General features: G+C 45.9%; 1 protein-coding gene across 5 annotated transcripts in view; it reads left to right on the top strand.

Moving 5' to 3' along the window:
- Positions 1-13217: 13217 nt before the first annotated feature.
- LOC124618663 (carboxypeptidase Q-like) overlaps positions 13218-18900 on the top strand; it is an 88454-nt gene continuing 82771 nt past the window's right edge. For all 5 annotated transcript variants that reach the window (XR_006980051.1, XR_006980052.1, XM_047145370.1 and 2 more), the window contains exons 1-2: positions 13218-13956; positions 16501-16651. Coding sequence is in view for 3 of the 5 variants with exons in the window: in XM_047145370.1 (XP_047001326.1) it covers positions 13517-13956; positions 16501-16651 (591 nt within the window). In the remaining 2 variants the exon portion in view is untranslated. The remainder of the gene's footprint in view (positions 13957-16500; positions 16652-18900) is intronic.

Here is an 18900-nt window from a genome sequence, read left to right as displayed (position 1 = left end):
CTATAATTTTCAGTTTTCAGCCAGCATTCTGTACCTAGCATTATGTGAGCTCCATTGCTTTTCAGAAGCTCATCAAGTTCTGACACTTTGTTGCAAATGATTCAGCAGTTAACTACTAGGGCTTTGATACTCTTGCCTGCAGAAGGCATTCGTTTGGACCTTCCACTTATACTTCTGGGCCTCCTACAGCTGTTGTTATCTGGACTAGATGGAGTCACACAATCTAAAAAAACCTTTGTGTTTGCCCTACGCAGTCAGCTACCTTGATGGCAGCCTCTGATGTGTAGTGCACATGTAACGCCTTTAGGGGGACCCTCCAGTTCTCAGCTAAGTCCAGGAAGTCGCAGCCTAGCTTGTAACAGCACCCTCGAAGTCTCTGGTTCTGTCCTTCCTCTCGACTCAGAACCAGGGTGTTACGATGAGTTCTGGGAAAAGAGCTGCAAATTGGGAGCTTTGTTGAAACTCCAAGGTCTTCTCCACCTTCTTCACCAGTCGCTGGTATGATCCAAGTGTGACATCTGAACCCATCTTGTTCGAACGTGCGCCACAATCTGCGTTTGGTTGCACCCTTTTCCCATAATGGCTTCCATAGTACCTTATTCAACATGTTGATTGATGCCTCAAGGCATGCACACTGAAGGAACCCGGTGTTCCTTTCTGTCCCTTGCTGCCGTTATTCGCCGTATCTCTTTACTGCCAAAGATTAATAGATCCTTTCTAATTTGTGCTTGCCTCCTCTTAACATGGGACAAAGCAGGTTTCTCCAAAGCAAGTGAAGTTATTCCCACTGGCTCAGTTTGAGTTTCAGTGAAAGACAGCAGCTCAGACTTGATGGTTACGGGGATCAGTATAATACCCTGAGTCCTCCATGGTCCTAGCCTCTCTTGTAGGACGCCAAGATTGACCATTGACACACCACTCACAGTCAAGTGGACAAGTAATGCCAGGTCCCATACGTGCTGCAGAGACGACAGGGTCCACAGGAGAGGATAGTACTTGAAATATGTTCGGTACCACAGGTACATGACTCTTGGGAGCACCAATATGCAGCAGCTGCCAATAGTTTAATAGTAATCAGGCCTATTTCCAGCTGCTTACAAACATCAGCTAACCCATCCCATATTCGAGAAAATCATTCATAGTGGGGCTGCACTGTGAGTGGTGCAATGTGTTACAGGGCGGTGCACAAATAACTTTAAACTAAGCCTGCTGACTATCTTCTATCTGTTGAGCTAAAAAAAATTACTAAATCCCTATTAGAATTAAAGCAAATACACAGAACGAGATTTCGATTAAGGAAACAGAAAATTTGTTTTCTTGAAACAGCTTGAATCCGTTTTGGTAAAAATATATTCAAAGGCTAAGCAGTTAGTCATTATGGATGACTTTAATGTAAACTTCCTTACAGTCAAAAGCAACAGAAGGGAACTGGAACATTTGTTACAAACCTTTAATTTAACTCCAGCAGTTGAATTTCCAACCTGAGTGACAGAACCCAGTGTAAGCCTTATTGACGATTTCTTTATTATGGTTAGTTGTAGTCGTGATACTGTAAGTCAAATTCGAATGGTCTGACCATGATGGGCAGTTGCTTACTCTTAATAACATATGTTTTAGCATTAAATCTAAATTAACTTTTGGTCTTTCAGAACGATCATTGCAGACACAGTATTACAATACTACTTGGAGTAATGACTCATACAACCTTTCAGTTAGTAAAATAATACTACATTCTTCCTTCGATGCACATCAAAAATACAGACTTTTTTACTTATTCTCACAACCAAATTGGCTACCGCCGATTACGCTCTAAAATATCGTGCGTCTACCTTCGTTCATTAACAGAGAGCGAGTCCTTCCTTTTACCAAGGAACAGGAAAAACGTCTTCTGTTTCTTTAACATTTGAAAATCAAAATACATGGAGTTAGGCGCAGACTCTATGCTGGGCTGCCGATTCGCATTCAAAGCAAGAAATGCACAAGGCACAACATACTTGGATTGGAATAAAACAAAGAGGTACCACTAGCCAAAAATAAAGGTACAGTAAATGTGTTCTACCTCGGAAACCATTCGAAATAGTGCATATGTCAATATGAAGTTTTCTGTGTCAAACGAGCGTTCTTGTCTCACCCCTGAATACTGACCATTCTTCCTGATCATCCTATATAACATCAAGACCAAAAACAACCTATACAAAGACCTTATTAGTATAGAAAAGTCAGACACATGGGTACACATATATTCAGTAACTTACCTTGGTAGCACAATAAATGTCATGAACACAATACACTCAGGGTAGGGCTGAGATCATTTTTGCACACGAGTAACATTGGTGCCTTCCCCCTCCCCCACTCCCCTTTTGTTCACCTCACACATACATTAGTTGCGATTCCTTGGGATTATAGTATAATTTACAGAAATAAACCTAAATCTAGTGAATGTGGAAATGGTTTTCTTCCGCTACTAATTACGATACATTTGTGTACCAACTGCACACCAGGGACGCCGATAAGGCCCCCTCAAACTGGTATCTCGAATGGCCGCGTGTGTGTCACTTGGACGATAAACTGGCCCTCAATGTTGTGGAGTTAAGATTGAAGTCACAAACTTTCTGTAGGAAAATCATTCTCCTCCACTTAAGAGTATCTTCAAAGAAACTCCCAAATTTCATGCTTTAGGTTAACGTATAATTAGAATTAGCACTGCACTATAATAACCGGCTGCTTCGTTTCCAGACTTGTTTTAGCGGCCTGGAAGCAGGGGTGCCAATGTACGCGACTCGAGTCTATTCACGGATGGCTTTTGACAGCATCTTCGGCTCCATGTTTCAGAAACCCATAATTAAATATCCGCCTTCATAATATGCCACTTGCAGTGTGTGTAGTGCACTCTTTCTTTAGTTCAATAACACAACATGAAGCCAGATTAAAGGTTCAATGTTTTTCACAGCAAATTAATATTACGGAAAATACGTGAAGGGCGCCCTTGGTCGCAAATTTCATATGCCAATAACTACGTAAATATCAGCCGTCACAATACGCCACATGCTGTATGCACAGTACACTCTGTCTTTAGTTCAATAACACAGCTGAAGGTTCGATTAGGAGATATGGGCAGCTGAACATGGCACAAAATACGCGCCCCCGTCTGCAACTTCCGATACCAATAACTCAGTAAACGTTCGCTGCTAATCGGGCCGCTAATCTGCCATATTTAGCTACCCATGTCTCCAAACTGGAGAGTAAATCTGGCTTCATGGTTCGTTATTGAACTAGAGAATGAGTCTTCTCTAGATGCTGCAAGTGGGAAATCACGACGACGAATATTTATTGAGTTATTCACAGCCTAAGCCGAGGGCACTAAGCGCTTATTTTCTGCCATATTTAGTTGCCCATAGCTCCTAGTCTTATAGGTAATCTCGTTTCATGTTTCGTCGCTGAACTAAAGAAGACGAAAGCAGCTCGTGAGAATGAAATTACAATGAAATGAACACCATTAGCTGCTTACAGGCGTTGACACACGTCAACGGGGACAGATGAAAATGTGTGCCCCGACCGGGACTCGAACCCCGGATCTCCTGCTTACACGGCAGACGCTCTGTCCATCTTCTTCTTCTTTTTTTTCTTTTTAATCGCATTTTGTTCGCTTTTAATCGTTGCATCTGCTCAGGGCGGACGTCGTAAAACATCCATTGAAGTTCGTTGTTAATCGAGTAACTCAGTTTTTTTATTATAGAGAGCACGTAACCCTCCGACCGAACACGGTGAGCTACCGTGCCGGCATATGAGCCACCGAGGACACAGATAGCGCGACTGCAGGGATTTATCTCTGGCACGCCTCCCGCGAAACCCACATTCTCAACGTATTGTCCCGCACACAGCGAAATTTTATTTAGTTGCTGACATCCAAAGTTAGCAGACAAAGGCGCGAAGCGCTTATTTTCTGCCATATTCAGCTGGCCGCTTTTTGTAATCGGCCCGTTAATACGGCTACATTATTTGTTATCGACTAAAGAGTATCCTGTGGATGCTTCAAGTGGGATATTGCTTCGGCGTATGTTTATTGAGTTTTTGGCATCCGACGTCAAGGGCGCCAAAGCGTATTTTCTGCCGTATTCTGCTGCCCGTATCCCCTAGTCGGACCTTTATTCCGGCTCCATTTTTCGTTTTTGAACTAAAGAAAGGGTCTCCACTGGATGCTGCAGGTGGGATATTGCGATAACGAAGATTTATTGAGTTGTGTTTGCTGGCATATTCAATTGCCCCTATATCCTAGTCGGCCATTTAATATGTCTTCATATTTTGTCATTGAAATAAAGAAGGTGAGTACTCCAGTTGGCGTCAGGAAGGAATTGCGATAGCGAATATTTATTGAGTTACTAACATCCAAATTTACGAGCCGAGGGTGTCAAGAACGGATTTTCTCTATATTCAGCTGACCATATTTCCTAGTCGGAGCGTTAATCTGGCTTCATGTTTCGTTATTGAACTAGAGAATGTGTGTTCTCTAGATGCAGCAAGTGGGATGTTGTGATGGCGAATGTACTGATATCCTAAACGGATTTCTGCCATATGAATATAGCCATATCTCATGGTCGGACCGTTAATCTGGTTTCATGTTTCGTTATTAAATTAATGAAGGAGTGTTCTCTGGTTAATGTAAGAAAGGAATTGCGAGGGCGAATATTTACTGAGTAATTGATATCCAAATTTAATAGTCGAGGGCGCCCAGCGCGTATTTTCTGCCGTATTCAACTGCCCATATCTCCTAGTCGAACCGTTAATCTGGCTTCATGTTTCGTTATTCAACTAAAGAAGAAGTGTTCCTGGATGCTGCAATAGGGACACCGTGCGGTTGTAGGCGCTTCAGTCCGGAACCGCGAGACTGCTACGGTCGCAGGTTCGAATCCCGCCTCGGGCATTGCAAGAGCGACATTGCGACGGCGAATATTTATTGGGTTATTCACATCCAAAGTCGAGGCCGCATTGGCGTAATTTTCCGCCATATTCCTTGCTCATGTCTGCTAGTCGGCCCGTAATCTAGCTTTATTTGTCGTCATTAAACTAAACAAGGGGTGTTATCTGTATGCTCCAAGTGGTGTGTTCTGACGGCTAAGATTTACTGAGTTGTTGACACCCGATGCGTAGGGCGCCAAGCGCAAATTTTCTGTCAAATTCAGCTGCCAATATCTCCTAGTCGGAACGTAATCTGGCTTCATGTTGCGTTATTGAAATGAAGGAGTGTTCCCTCGTTGCTGTGAGTGATGAATTGAGACGGCGAATATTTGTTGAGTTCCTTAAATCCAAATTTATAAGCCGTGGGCGCCACCGCGTGTTTTCTGCCAGTGTAGCCGCCCATCTCCCTTAATAGGACACTTAATTGGGCTTAAGTTTTGTTATTAAACTGAAGTAGGCTTTCTCTATGTGTAATGCAACTGGCTTATTGCGATGTCAGATATTTATTTAGTTACTGACATCCGAAATTAGCGACCATCACGTATTTTCTGCGATATTCAGTTGCCGTTATCTCGAGATCGGCCCGTTAGTCTGGCTTCATGTTTCGTAATTTGACGGAAGTTGGCGTGTACTAAGCATAGTAAAGTGGCATACCGCGACGGCGGAAATTTATTTCATTGTGTGTTTCTGAACTTGGGGGTTGACGACGCGGTCGAAAACAATCAGCGAGGTGTCTCTAGTCGTGTACCTCCCACCAGGTGCCGAAAACTAATCTAGGTACGAAGCTGAGTTCAAGCCAGTACTTTAATGTAATAGCGTAACGTAATTTCACTGTTTTACATCTACTTTAAATGTGTATCTTTCAGTTCTTTCCACATCTCAGAGACCACTCTCTATGGAACACACGGAAAACAACAAATGTAATGCAAAAGACGTAATACTGCTATTGCAATGTCTTCTTTATCCATTCTCATCTTTGTAGAAAGTTGATATTTATTAAATAAATAACTGAAAATTGTATTGGATTGCCTATAAAGTTTTAGGTATAATCTTGAAGCTGTGTGAACTATTTGCACTTCTTCTCGTAAACCTTCCGGCATGTAAGGTCGTGGTCCATGAAACTCTTCAGCTCCTAACGTTTCGTCCAGAGCTGTGCTGGACATCTTCAGAGGGGTGTTTCTCCTCCGGTGAGTCTTGCCGACTGACGGGTCGGACTTTTTTTTTTTTTTTTTTTCTTTATTGTAATTTGGACACCCCATACAAGGTGGGCTGGCAGCGGAACAGTGTACTCCGCTCTTCAGCCATAAGCAGTACAAGAAAAAAGAAAGGGAGACAGACAAGTAACAGAATGGCGGTTTAAAAAACAGGAGATACAATAGTTAAAAAACACGAAGCCGTTCACACTTGACGAAACAAACAAGAAAAACCGTCGGCACTGGGCACAAACACTGACGAGGTAGATGACACACGTGAACGAAGGAGCGTGGACGGCGAAAAACACTGAGGCACAGACACGACGGCACAGACACTAAACCGAGGGCGATGATCTCCGGCGCGTGAAAGTTCACGATGCGTGTGCGAGTCCGGGGACCTGCCAAGAGAGGAGGAGGAGGAGGAGGAGGAGGAGGAGGGGGAGAGGGAAAGCGAGAGGGGAGAGCACGGACGCCACGGGCAGGGGAAAGAGGGGGGAGAGAGGAAGGGGGAGGGGAAGCCCGGAAGAAGAGGGGTGGAGGGAGGGGATGGGGGAAAAGGAGAGAGAAGGGAAGGGAAGAGAAAGGAGGGAGGGTGCCGCAGGGAAAGGACACCAGGAGGGAGGGGGGGCAGGGTCAAAGTTGATAGGAGGGGTAGATGGAGGGGACGAGGACATCATCAGGGAGAGGGAGCTGGCGGAAGCCACCTTGGGAGAGGGTATGGAGGGTGGAGAGATGGAGACCGGGTGGGACGTGCGAATACAGGCGCGGCAGCGGGCGGGGGTGGGAGAGGAGCGGGGAAACGAGCGGGTGAGGAGGATCAAGTTTACGTGAGGTGTACAGGATACGTATCCTTTCAAGGAAAAGGAGGAGGTGGGGGAAGGGGATGAGATCATACAGGATCCGCGTGGGGGAGGGGAGACGGATGCGATAGGCAAGGCGGAGAGCATGGCGTTCAAGGATTTGGAGGGATTTATAGAAGGTAGGGGGGGCGGAGATCCAGGCTGGATGGGCGTAACAAAGGATAGGGCGGATGAGGGATTTATAGGTGTGGAGGATTGTGGAGGGGTCCAGACCCCACGTGCGGCCGGAAAGGAGCTTGAGGAGACGGAGTCGGGAACGTGCCTTGGCTTGGATTGTCTGGAGATGGGGAGTCCAGGAGAGGCGACGGTCGAGGGTGACGCCAAGGTACTTAAGGGTGGGAGTGAGGGCGATAGGACGGCCATAGACCGTGAGATAGAAATCAAGGAGGCGGAAGGAAGGGGTGGTTTTGCCTACAATGATCGCCTGGGTTTTGGAGGGATTTACCTTGAGCAACCACTGGTTGCACCAAGCGGTGAACCGGTCAAGATGGGATTGGAGAAGGCGTTGGGAGCGTTGCAGGGTGGGGGCAAGGGCGAGGAAGGCGGTGTCATCGGCAAACTGGAGGAGGTGGACGGGGGGCGACGGCGGCGGCATGTCCGCCGTGTACAAAAGGTACAGAAGGGGGGAGAGGACGGAGCCTTGGGGCACACCGGCGGAGGGGAAAAAGGTGTAGGAATCGGTGTTATGGATGGTGACATAGGAAGGACGGCGGGAGAGAAAGGAACCGATCAGACGGACGTAGTTAATGGGAAGGGCAAAGGTTTGGAGCTTGAAGAGGAGACCGGAATGCCAGACGCGGTCATAAGCGCGTTCGAGGTCAAGTGAGAGGAAGATGGCGGAGCGACGGGAATTAAGCTGTTCGGAAAGGAGATGAGTGAGGTGAAGGAGAAGATCGTCGGAAGAGAAGGATGGCCGAAAGCCACACTGGGTGACGGGAAGGAGGCGGTGCTGGCGGAGATGCTGGTGGATGCGGCGGGTGAGGATAGATTCTAGGACCTTGCTGAAGACCGAGGTAAGGCTGATGGGACGGTAGGAGGAGACGGCGGACGGCGGTTTGCCAGGTTTAAGGAACATGAGGATACGGGAGGTTTTCCACAGGTTGGGGTAGTAACCGGTGGACAGGACTACATTGTAGAGCCTGGCCAGGGTGGAGAGGAAAGAGACAGGAGCTTCACGAAGGTGACGGTAGGTGGCACGATCGTGACCAGGAGCGGTGTTGCGTTTAGTGCGGAGTGTATCAATGAGATCCTGTGTAGTGATAGGGGCATTGAGTTCCGTGTGTGTAATGTTGTCCAAGTACTGGAAGCCAGGAGCGAGGGGAGGGGAAGAGGTGTCAGTTCGATCGCGGATATCTGGGAAGAGGGAGTAATCGAACTGGGGATCATCGGGGACGGAAAATACATCGGAGAGGTAGGAGGCAAAGTGATTGGCCTTACTAAGGGAGTCAGGGAAAGGGTGATCATCATGGAGAAGAGGATAATAGGGGGAGGGTTTAGTTCCGGTAAGGCGACGGAAGGCCGACCAGAACTTGGACGAGTTGATTGGTAGGGTTGCATTTAAACGGGTGCATGTCTGTCGCCAGTCCCGGCGTTTCTTAGCCGCGAGCAAATTACGAACGTGTCGCTGGAGTTGCCGGTGGCGTCGTAGTGTGTCCGGGTCACGCGTGCGGAGGAAGGCACGGTAGAGACGACGGGATTCACGGAGGAGGAGAACGGCCTGTGGGGGTAAGGGAGGACGGTGGGGGTGGATGGCGACAGTAGGAACGTGGGCCTCCACGGCCTCAGACAAGGTCCGCTGGAGAAAGGAGGCGGCATGGGTGACATCGTCAGGGTGGTGGTAGGTGAAAGGGTGGCTATCGACCTGGGTGGAAAGGGTATCCCGGTAGGCATTCCAGTCGGCTCGGGAATAGTCGTGGACATACTTAGGGGGAGGGTCAGTACGAGGGTCGGGGCGAGGGCGACGACCGTCTGAGACGGTGAGGAGGACAGGGAGATGGTCGCTACCAATAGGCCCCAGGACATCCACCGTGATGCGGCCAAGGAGGTTGGGGGAGGAGAGGATAACATCAGGAGTGGAGTTGGATTCAGGACGGGTATGCCGGGGGATGGGGACGAGGTCACCTTGAAGGGTGGAGAGGAACCGATGCCATCGCCGTAACTGGGCAGCGGAACGACTATGGATGTTGAGGTCGGCGGCGATCACGTAGGAGGAAAAGGTACGATCGACGTGGGAGAGGAAGTCGAAGGGAATAGGAGCGTTGGGGCGGACATAGATGGTGGCGCAGGTAACGGTAAGGCCGGGGAAGAAGAGACTAAGGATCAGGTGTTCGGTGGGGTCGGGAAGGAGCGGTTGGAGCCAAACGGGGATCTGGCGGTGGTGACCAATGGCAACTCCGCCACGCGCAATCGGGAGGGGATTATCGGAGCGGTGGAGGAGGTAGGGCGAAGTGTGGACTGTGTGTTGAGGTTGCAGGAAGGTTTCATTGAGGAGGAAGGCATCCACGCGGTGGGTGGCAAGGGTGTGCAGGAACAGGTTTTTGTTGGCGGGAAGGGAGCGGATGTTGTTGAAAAGGATACGTTGCTGTCGCGCCATGACTGGGATTTAAACGAGGGTGTCAAGACGGGAGAAGGTGAAATGGGCCTGGTTGTTGGAGTAGGTGGCGTACATCTTGAGTTGGAAGATGGAACGGGCAGCAAGGGAGATCTGCTGGAGGGTGTGAGGGCGCTGAAAGGGATGAACATTCTGGAGGACGATGGTGAGGAACCTGATGATGTCCTCAGCGGTGGGTGGGGGACGAAGGGAATTGCCAGGAGGGGTGGGGGCGTCCAGAGGACGGACAGGGACGGTGAGTTCAGGAGTGGTTGGAGGGGGTCGGGCTTTACACTTTTGGGAGTAGGTGGGATGAGGGAGATTGCAGGTATTACAGGAGGGAGGGGATTGGAGGTTAGGGCACTGCCGGAGGAAGTGCGCCTGCCGACAATGCGGGCAGGTGGGGGCCTCGCGGCACTCAGCTGTGGGGTGCGCATTATAGCGCAGACACCTCTGGCAGCGCAGGGATTGAGGAGGGGAACGGGAAGGGTCGACCTTGTACCGCTGGTGGAAGAGGAGGGCACCCTCCTTCAGGAGACGGTCAATGGAGGGGGCGTCCTCAGAGAAAACCCGCATAAGGCGGGTGGGGCCGGCCGAGTTGAAAATGCGGCGGGCCGCCCGCACCTCCAGCGTGGGATGGGCCTGGAGCTCCGCCAACACCTCCTCCTCCGTGATCGACGGACTGAGCCGCGTGATCACGGCGGTGAGGGTCGGCGGGCGACGCGGGGGTTGGGGTTGGCGGGTAGGAGATGGAGAAGGAGCAGGGGTAAGGGAGGCGTTGGGACCAAAACGGGTGATGGGGAGACGGGAGAGGATGTCAGTATGGAGGGTTGGGCTGGGGGAGGAGATGAGAACAGAATCTCGGCGAGGAGTGAGGAGGGAGATGGGGGCACCAGGACAATGCTGGCGAAGGAAGAGGGTGAGGTTCCGGGCTTCAAGGAGAGAGGGATCAGGACGGGAGAGGAGGTAGCGGTAGGAGGAAGGGGGAGAGGAGGATGATGAGGGGGCAGGGACAGGCGGGGAGACTTCCATGGCATCATGGGTGGGGGAAGGAGGACGAGGCGCAGCCTTTTTGGAAGCGGAGGAAGCAGGGGTGCCACCAGGGCGCTTGACGGCGGTGGAGGAGGTGTGGGGGATGGGAACAATGGGAATGTGGCGGGGAGGGGCAGGTCCCGGGGCCGGAGTCGGCGCCGGAGATGGTGACGGTGACGGTGAAGGCGACGGCGACGATGACGATGACGGTGGCAGTGGCGGCGGTGATGGCGAAGGTGACGGGGAGAGCTGGGCGTGGGCAGTGGCCCGACGGGCCACCACCCGAGCCGGAGCTGCAGTGACAGGCTGGGGGAGTGGGGGGAAGGGATCAGAACGAGAGGAGCGGGAGGAAGAAGCGGGAGAGGGGGCGACAAAGATAGAGGGTGAAGGGACAGTGAGGAGAGGTGGCATGGAAGGAGGGAGGTGGGACTGGGCACACCAAGTTATAGTGGTGGAGGCGGCGGAAGGGGAGGTATAGACAATGGCGGTGGTGGTAGTAGTGACAGTGGTGGTGGGGGCGGACATGACGGGAGAGAGAAACAAGAACGGACAGAACGAAGAGGAGAGGACAGAAACCGGGGACAGACAAAGACGAAGACGGATGAAGACGAAGACGGCCGTAGACCAGGGTCAGGACGGCGGCGATGGTGGCGACCAGGCGGCACCGGCTGGCGGCGGCGGCGGCGGCGGCGGCGGCGGCGGCAAGGACCGGCAGGCGGCGACCAGGCGGGGGCGACGGGCGACGAGCCCCGGCAGGCGGCGGCGGCGGCGGCGGCGGCGGCGGCGGCGGCGGCGGCGGCGGCGGCGGCAAGGACCGGCAGGCGGCGACCAGGCGGGGGCGACGGGCGACGAGCCCCGGCAGGCGGCGGCGGCGGCGGCGGCGGCAAGGACCGGAAGGCGGCGACCAAGCGGCGGCGGCGGCAAACAGACGACACGGCAAGGATCTTCCACGTCGAAGGCGCACCCTGAGAGTAGCCCAGGCAGTGAAACTCTTCGATGAAGAAGAGAGGGAATCCAACCCTCGAATGTCGCGGGTCGGACGTCTGAGAGAGACTTATATATCGTAGAAAGTGGGCGTGACCAGAGTTACATGTGATATGCAGAGATAATCTTTATCATAGATAAAACTTAACTATCGATCGTAAGCTCGTCACTTGTAAAACTGTCTAGCAATTCTGCAGTGCTACTGTCCAAATATCACTAAGTTTCATGGTCTCTTCTTTCCGATTAAAATGAAACTTAGTGATATTTGGACAGTAGCACTACAGAATTGCTAGACAGTTTTACCCGTGACGAGTTTTTCTACGTATCTGTAGTGTGTCGTGACCATATGTCAATGAATGGAGCTACAGTGAATTTATGAAATCGCTTCAATAATTTGTAATAGCCCTGTATATTAATGACCTCATGGACAATATTAACAGTAACCTCAGGCCTTTTAGAGATGATGCAGTTATCTATAATGAGTACTGTCTAAAAGAAGCTGGTGTTGATAAGATTTCAAAGTGGTGCAAAGATTGGAAAATAGCTTAAAATGTTCAGAAATGTAAACCTGTGCTCTTCCTAAAAAGAAGAAACATAGTATTCTGTGACTATAATATCAATGAGACAGAGTTGTACTTAGCCAACGCATACAAATACCTGGGTGTCACACTTTGTAGGGCTATGAAATGGACTGATCACATAGGCTTAGTCATGGGTAAAGCTGGTGGTAGATTTTGGTTTACTGGTATGATACTGATGAAGTGCAATCAGTCTACAAAGGAGATTGCTTACAAATCACTTGTGCGACCAATACTAGAATGTTGCTAACTGTGTAGGACCGTGCCAAATAGGACTAACAGGGGTTTGAACGTATACATAGAAGGGCAGCATGAATAGCCACAGGTTTGCTTGACCCATGGGAGAGCGCCACGGAGATGCTGAAAAAACTGAACTGGTAGACTCTTGCAGAGAAACGTAAAGTATCCCGAGAAATTCTACTAAGTTTCAAAAGCCGGCTTTAAATGATGACTCTAGGAATATACTACAACTACCTACGGATCGATCTCTCATACAGATCTTGAATACAAGATTAGAATATTTGTAGCACTCACAGAGGCATTCAAACAACCATTTTTCCCGCAGTCCATACGTGAATGGAACAGGAAGAAACTCTAATAACTGTTACAATGGGACATACCCTACTCCAATCACTTCTCAGTGGTTTTGCACAGTGTAGATGTAGATGCAGATTTATTGGAGTCGAGCGCGTAGCTCTGAATTGTAGACTGTCTAATTTAGCAAGGAGTACTTGTACACATGCTTCGTAAATTTCAAAGGTACAGACAATTTTTCCATTTACGGGTACAATATTAACATAATATTCAAGAGGAAAGAACAGAAATTACGCTGTTTCTTATAATGTTTCCTTTATCTGCAATATTCGCAACATCTGGTGACAAAGGGGATTGTTTATTGTGCAGACTGTTTAAGATTTTAAAGCAAACAGGTGATTATTAGTACTCTGAATTTCAGGTTTTCAATCCTGTTTCTCGTTTCATTTCACTTATCGATATTACTAAAAAACTCGAGTGCCGCGGTTCTGCGACGCTTGTGATTGGGCCAGTATGTTCCAAATTCGGACGCGGGAATATTAAGCTGAGTTTCAGCGCTTGTGCGTAGATAACGAGGAGACACTGAATGAGATTACGCGTAATATTTGACAGTGCTTCGGTATACGTAGATAAAACTACCAGCATAGTACGATGACATCCATTGACTAAATACGGAAGTGTATTTCCGCTGCGTGATTGTACATAACCCCACAATTTGTTTAAAGTATCGAAAGTTTAGGGGTCAGATACTATCATGGACTAACTTAATATTAGTCTCAGGGTGTTTGCATGGGCGCTGTTCATATAATCATGTCTCCGCCGTGTAACCGAGTTAGTCCGAAGCACGTACTGTCGGTAGACGTTACGCGCAAGATGATGATGTATATTTTATTTTTCTTCATTATTGCATTTTCTTGCGCTGTCGACTGTTCAGTGCTAGATAATGAAGTGCATGATACCAACGACGTAACATGTGCTGTCCCAGAAACACTACGACAGGAGATAAAGAATTATGAACCTGTTGTGAATAAAATAATTGATAGTATCGTGTATGGAAGATTTCGGGGTAGAACGTGGAGAACACTGGCGTATTTCGTTGACAAATTTGGAAGTAGAATAGCGGGTTCTGAAAATCTAGAAAATGCAATTGACTTCATGCTGAACCAGTCCTCACAATTTGGTTTAGAAAATGTACATGGTGAAAAAGCTGTTGTTCCTCACTGGGTCAGGTGAGTACAGAAGTACTACCTAAAGTTACAGTATATACAATGTGTTTTAGATCCTTTTTTATGAGTTACCTCTATGATTTTTTTTGGTATTACTTTAACCAGTATATACTGTTCTATACTACAGTGCTAGAAAACAAGGAATTGTTAGCACAGTGGACCAAGCTTGAATGTAATAGATAAATGTTGTTTGTAATAGATAAATGTACCGTAGAAGAATTTCTATATTTGTATTGTGTAAAGAGTAGTGAGTAGCAATTGCTAACTCAATCTGTATAGCTTGTTTTCGTTTGGGGGGAAAATAATTTATGGTGATGTTTAGAGTACAAATAGATGTACACATTAATTTGCAATATGAATGTAAAATGACTTGTTCCACATCATGACGATTTATCGTGCAAAATGTTCCATGGAACATGAAAGTAACTAACTAAACAATGTGTTGTATATGTTTTGAGTAGCCTTGCTTCTGTGTGATACTTGTAGGCCTACTGGTACTGTGTATGGTGTATTTATTTCCTGTCAGCAATTTTTGCAGTGGGAAGAACTGAATAATTCCAAAAGCTACAGAATAATTTATTGTCATTTTATGTATGTGTTGGTCGACCGAGTCCAGTTTTTAGCATTTAGTGCGCATTAGTCTTCTTCTTTCTCACAAGTGTTTATACTGTGCAGTGTCCAGTTTTTTTGTTAAGTTAGTACGTTATTTAACTGAAATCAGTGTGCTGAAGGAAACAAATGTAAAATAGAGGAAATAGTTGTGAACTGGGTAGAGTTTTAAACTGGTGATTATTTTCAAATAACAGGCATTTCAGATTATATCATAATCTTCGTTTACTCAAGTAGAAAGTTTTTGGCATATACAGTAGAATATTTATTTATTTTTCCTTTGGTTGTTTTACATGATATCAGACATAACAGTTTATAATAGGCAGGGTATAATGTTACTCTGGACTCACTAGAGTTATGCATCTTTTCACACACACATATTGTGTGGTTAAATATTCATGTAAGTGATTCATCAACACAGGTGTTAATTCCTTGTGTTGGATGTATTCTAACTTATTTCACATTATGTCTAGTGCTATTTCAATATTGTTTGCTAACAAGCACAACATTCAAATACCCAGTAAAGAAAAACACACATAGCAAATGTTGTATTTTAGTGTAGTCCCACTATATTTACTGGTCAGTCCTTAAGTTCGTGTTTAATTGCTGTGATATCTATGAAGGTACAGCTTATCCATGATAACTTGGTGTTTTTACTGGTGCTACCAAAAGTGAAGGAAGCTGGCACTAGTTAAAGGATTTTCATATATATCAGAGCCCTGCCAATGTTAAGCTGCCCCTAGATGCGAAGTATTATTGTACATATTGTTAGGACAATGGTGCCAGTACTGCACAAAACAGCTGATGCTGTTTTTATCTCACCAGTCTTTTCCCTTCGGCATTCCCAATGCGGGGTAAGGTGGTACTCCTGCCATTCCTGACATCCACCGCACAAATTGTCAATTTGTTGTCGACATGCTGTAGTCATGTAACTGTTTTGTTTTTTCTTTAAGTAATGACAGTACTTTAATACTCTTCATGCATTCTGGGAGCTAACTGTAAAAAAATTCACTGTTCGTGTACAGGGACCTTGTTATACAGCAGATCTATGAGACCGCAGCATATCTGTGGTTATGAGTCTCCATTTACTGTGTTAGATGTATAGGAATAAGTTCAAGCTAATTTTTGGACATCTATTATCTACATGAGTTTCCCAAGACAAGCACTTTTGTACCACCACACCAAGAACTTCTAACTACTTGTCTCATGTATATATGTGTTCCCGAGTGTAAGACTGGTTATGTATAACTCTGAAAACTGCAACTAAGAGGGAAATATTTGAAAAATACTGTTCAATTTTTAATTGTATATAACATTGGCTAACACACAGTCCAAATTATAAAATTGCATCTCTACAATATAAGGTAAAGGTAGATTGCTACTTACTGTAAAGATGACACATTAAGTTGCAGACAGGCACAACAAAAAGATGCTAATACATTAGCTTTCGCCCAAAGCCTTCATCAGATAAGGAAAAACACACACACACACACACACACACACACACACACACACACACACACACACACACACACACACACACACTCATTCATTCTTACAAGCAAACACACCCCTCACATGCATGGTCGCCATCTCCAGCAGCTCAGATCAATATATATAAACCTAGGTTTACTCCACGTTGTTCGATATACTTTGTTGCATCTGCACACATGAAGTGAGTAAACACAAAAAATGGCTTTTTTGCTTTACTTGTTCTTCTTCTGAACTGTTATACAAATCAAATTTCAAGTTTATAGTGCATCTGAAAGTGAACCAGATGTTTAATTGCACGGCCTGAAAGTGTTGAGAAAATCACTATAAACTTTTGTATCATTAAAAAGATATCTAACAGTTTTTTATATTACACTGAAGAGTTAGTTTTTTCAATCCTGTCTCCAGTTATTTTTGAATTTCTGAAGTGTGTGTCGTGTTCAATAGGGGCAATGAATCTGCTGTCTTGGTATCTCCAAGAATTCAGAAACTGCCTATGCTCGGTCTTGGTTCAAGTGTTGGGACACCACCAGAAGGAATTAAAGCAGAGGTTCTTGTTGTGACAAGTTTTGATGAGCTTCAAGAGAAAGCGTCTCTGGTAAGTACCATATATCTTAAATTTTTTTTAATTTGTCCCAGTGCAGATATTCATGAAACACTTCTGTATGATTTTATTCAAATAAATGTAGGGTGTGAAGTACTGTCTGGTGGAAGCTTCAATGCATGTCAGTATCTAAAGGTACTTTAGTTCCTTTGCAAGTATCTTAAGTCTCTGATGTGGTATCACATTTGAAGAAAATTATCAGTTCCATCCTTTCCTGCTGGGGTTGGCTCATCTGAGTGTTTAAGACTCAGAGCAACGCTTATGCTATGGACTTTGTTGGCTCTAGGCTTCTTATTTAAGACATTTAGTGGTAAGAACTAAATCACTTGTGAAAGAATCTGTCATACTGCAGATGATATGCTACTGTTGTCCTGCTTTCTGCATAATTGAACTGTTATTTAGTATGAACAGACATAGAAAAAGTATCTAAAGTTGTGATGCATAATACCCTGTCACATAAAAAGCTCTACAACTTCTTCGTGTTAAAAGCAATTTGAATTCTTTTAGCACCCATACCTCAGGACTTTACTGAGGGAAACCTGCCATACAGCCTACACTTGTTTGTACCACTCACTAGGCATACTTTATGCTAATAACTCTTGCCATTGTTTGATTTCTGCCAGTTTTACTTCGCATCCTATCTTTTTGCCGCGATATTTATTTTCCGTGAATTACATTGTGAGTAATGAATTATATTCTGAAGAAAAGAGGATATGATGAATAGTATCGGGGCTATGGAATGAAGTGAGATACGTACAAGTACTTTTTTATGAGTGCAGTATGCCAAAATGACTTGGTTATATATGTTTTAAGGATCTTCATAGGGGTGTGGTTCAATGACAGTGGATACGGCCTACCAAAGTTCTTTAATTCACTCTTAAAACCTTTTATGTTTTTCACATGACATTTGATATGCATGGGTAGTTTATCAAATACATGTGCATAGATTTACTCTGTTGATTCAAAACTCAACTGATTTGGTCTCAGGCCTTGCAGGTTCATTTTCAAAGGGCAGTTGCACACTGCACTGAGGTGACAAAAGTCATGGTAGCAATATGCACATACACAGTGATGGTAGTATCTCGTATATGAGGCACATCAAACTTGAATACATGAAACATTAATTCACTTTATTACGTAAATGAGTAAAAGATTTACTTAACTTTGACACAGTTCTTTGCTACAGTATTGCTTTATAATTTACAACTGTCTTTGGCTGTGAAAGCATCACTTGATGGACTAAGTAACATACTGTCTTGAGGTACAGTGTTCAACATTTACAACAGTACAAGTTCATCTGAAACTTTAGCAATGTGTTGGTCTTAGACTATGATGTTGATCAGTGTAGCTGAGGTAATGAAGGGGGCTGAGGGTGCCGCTATACTCAGAGGGAGGGCATGTATTTTGGGGTGGAGGGAGGTCTCCCACTGATTGTAGTGTATTGCAGCGAGCCCTTGCTAATGTCTGTGATATCGATCCGCGTTGCCAACTTTGGTGTTGCACTGTGATTTCCGGACAATACCACAGGCAGCTTCTGTAGTATCTTTATTGTAGGCTTCCACTCTGCCCTATGGCTTTTTTTTCCTTTTCCGCTGTTGTTTTCCATAATTCCCCACCAGAAGTCCCGTGTTCAGGGTAATATGGCTTACTGGTACTCTGTCTTCCCTTGTCCTGTCTTCTTGACTGTCTTGTTAAGTTGAACTCTCGGTGACATTCATACTTCTCTCCAACCTCATGCTCTCTATTGTTGTGCTCACTAGTGGGCCCATAAAATCCCTTTCTTACTATATTGTTATAAGAAGCTTCACAAACCACGAAAACTCTTTGCTGCTGATATCACACTGTTTTACCTAGTAGTTCTGTCTTAGATTAAGTTTATAAAGAATAACAACAATTTCTAAGAAAAAAAATCAGAGAAAATAACCGCTAGTAGTGAACATGAGAACAGATACAACAGAGAACAATCAACTGGTAAAACACAAGAGCTGAGTTGTCAGACAAAAAAATGTTAATTAGTACCAAGATAGGTGTTCCCAGTTCCTCACTTACAGGATTTTCATATCTTCTCTGATTGTTGACAGAGACATGTAGTCTAGGTAGTCAGAACCTCTTAATCCTTGAATGTGTTCCATACACACTTGGTGGACTTTCCTCTCTTTTTGGAGCATGAAATGCGTTTCAAATCCAGTGAAGTGTCCTAGTTTTTTAATTAATTTTTTTGTATGATGTTTTACTCTCCATAT

This window comes from Schistocerca americana, chromosome 1 (assembly GCF_021461395.2).
Source record: "Schistocerca americana isolate TAMUIC-IGC-003095 chromosome 1, iqSchAmer2.1, whole genome shotgun sequence".
In the NCBI taxonomy this organism is placed as follows: Eukaryota; Metazoa; Arthropoda; class Insecta; order Orthoptera; family Acrididae; genus Schistocerca; species Schistocerca americana.
The sequence above is the reverse complement of the archived record's forward strand: the minus strand, read 5'-3'. Positions and strand labels throughout refer to the sequence as shown.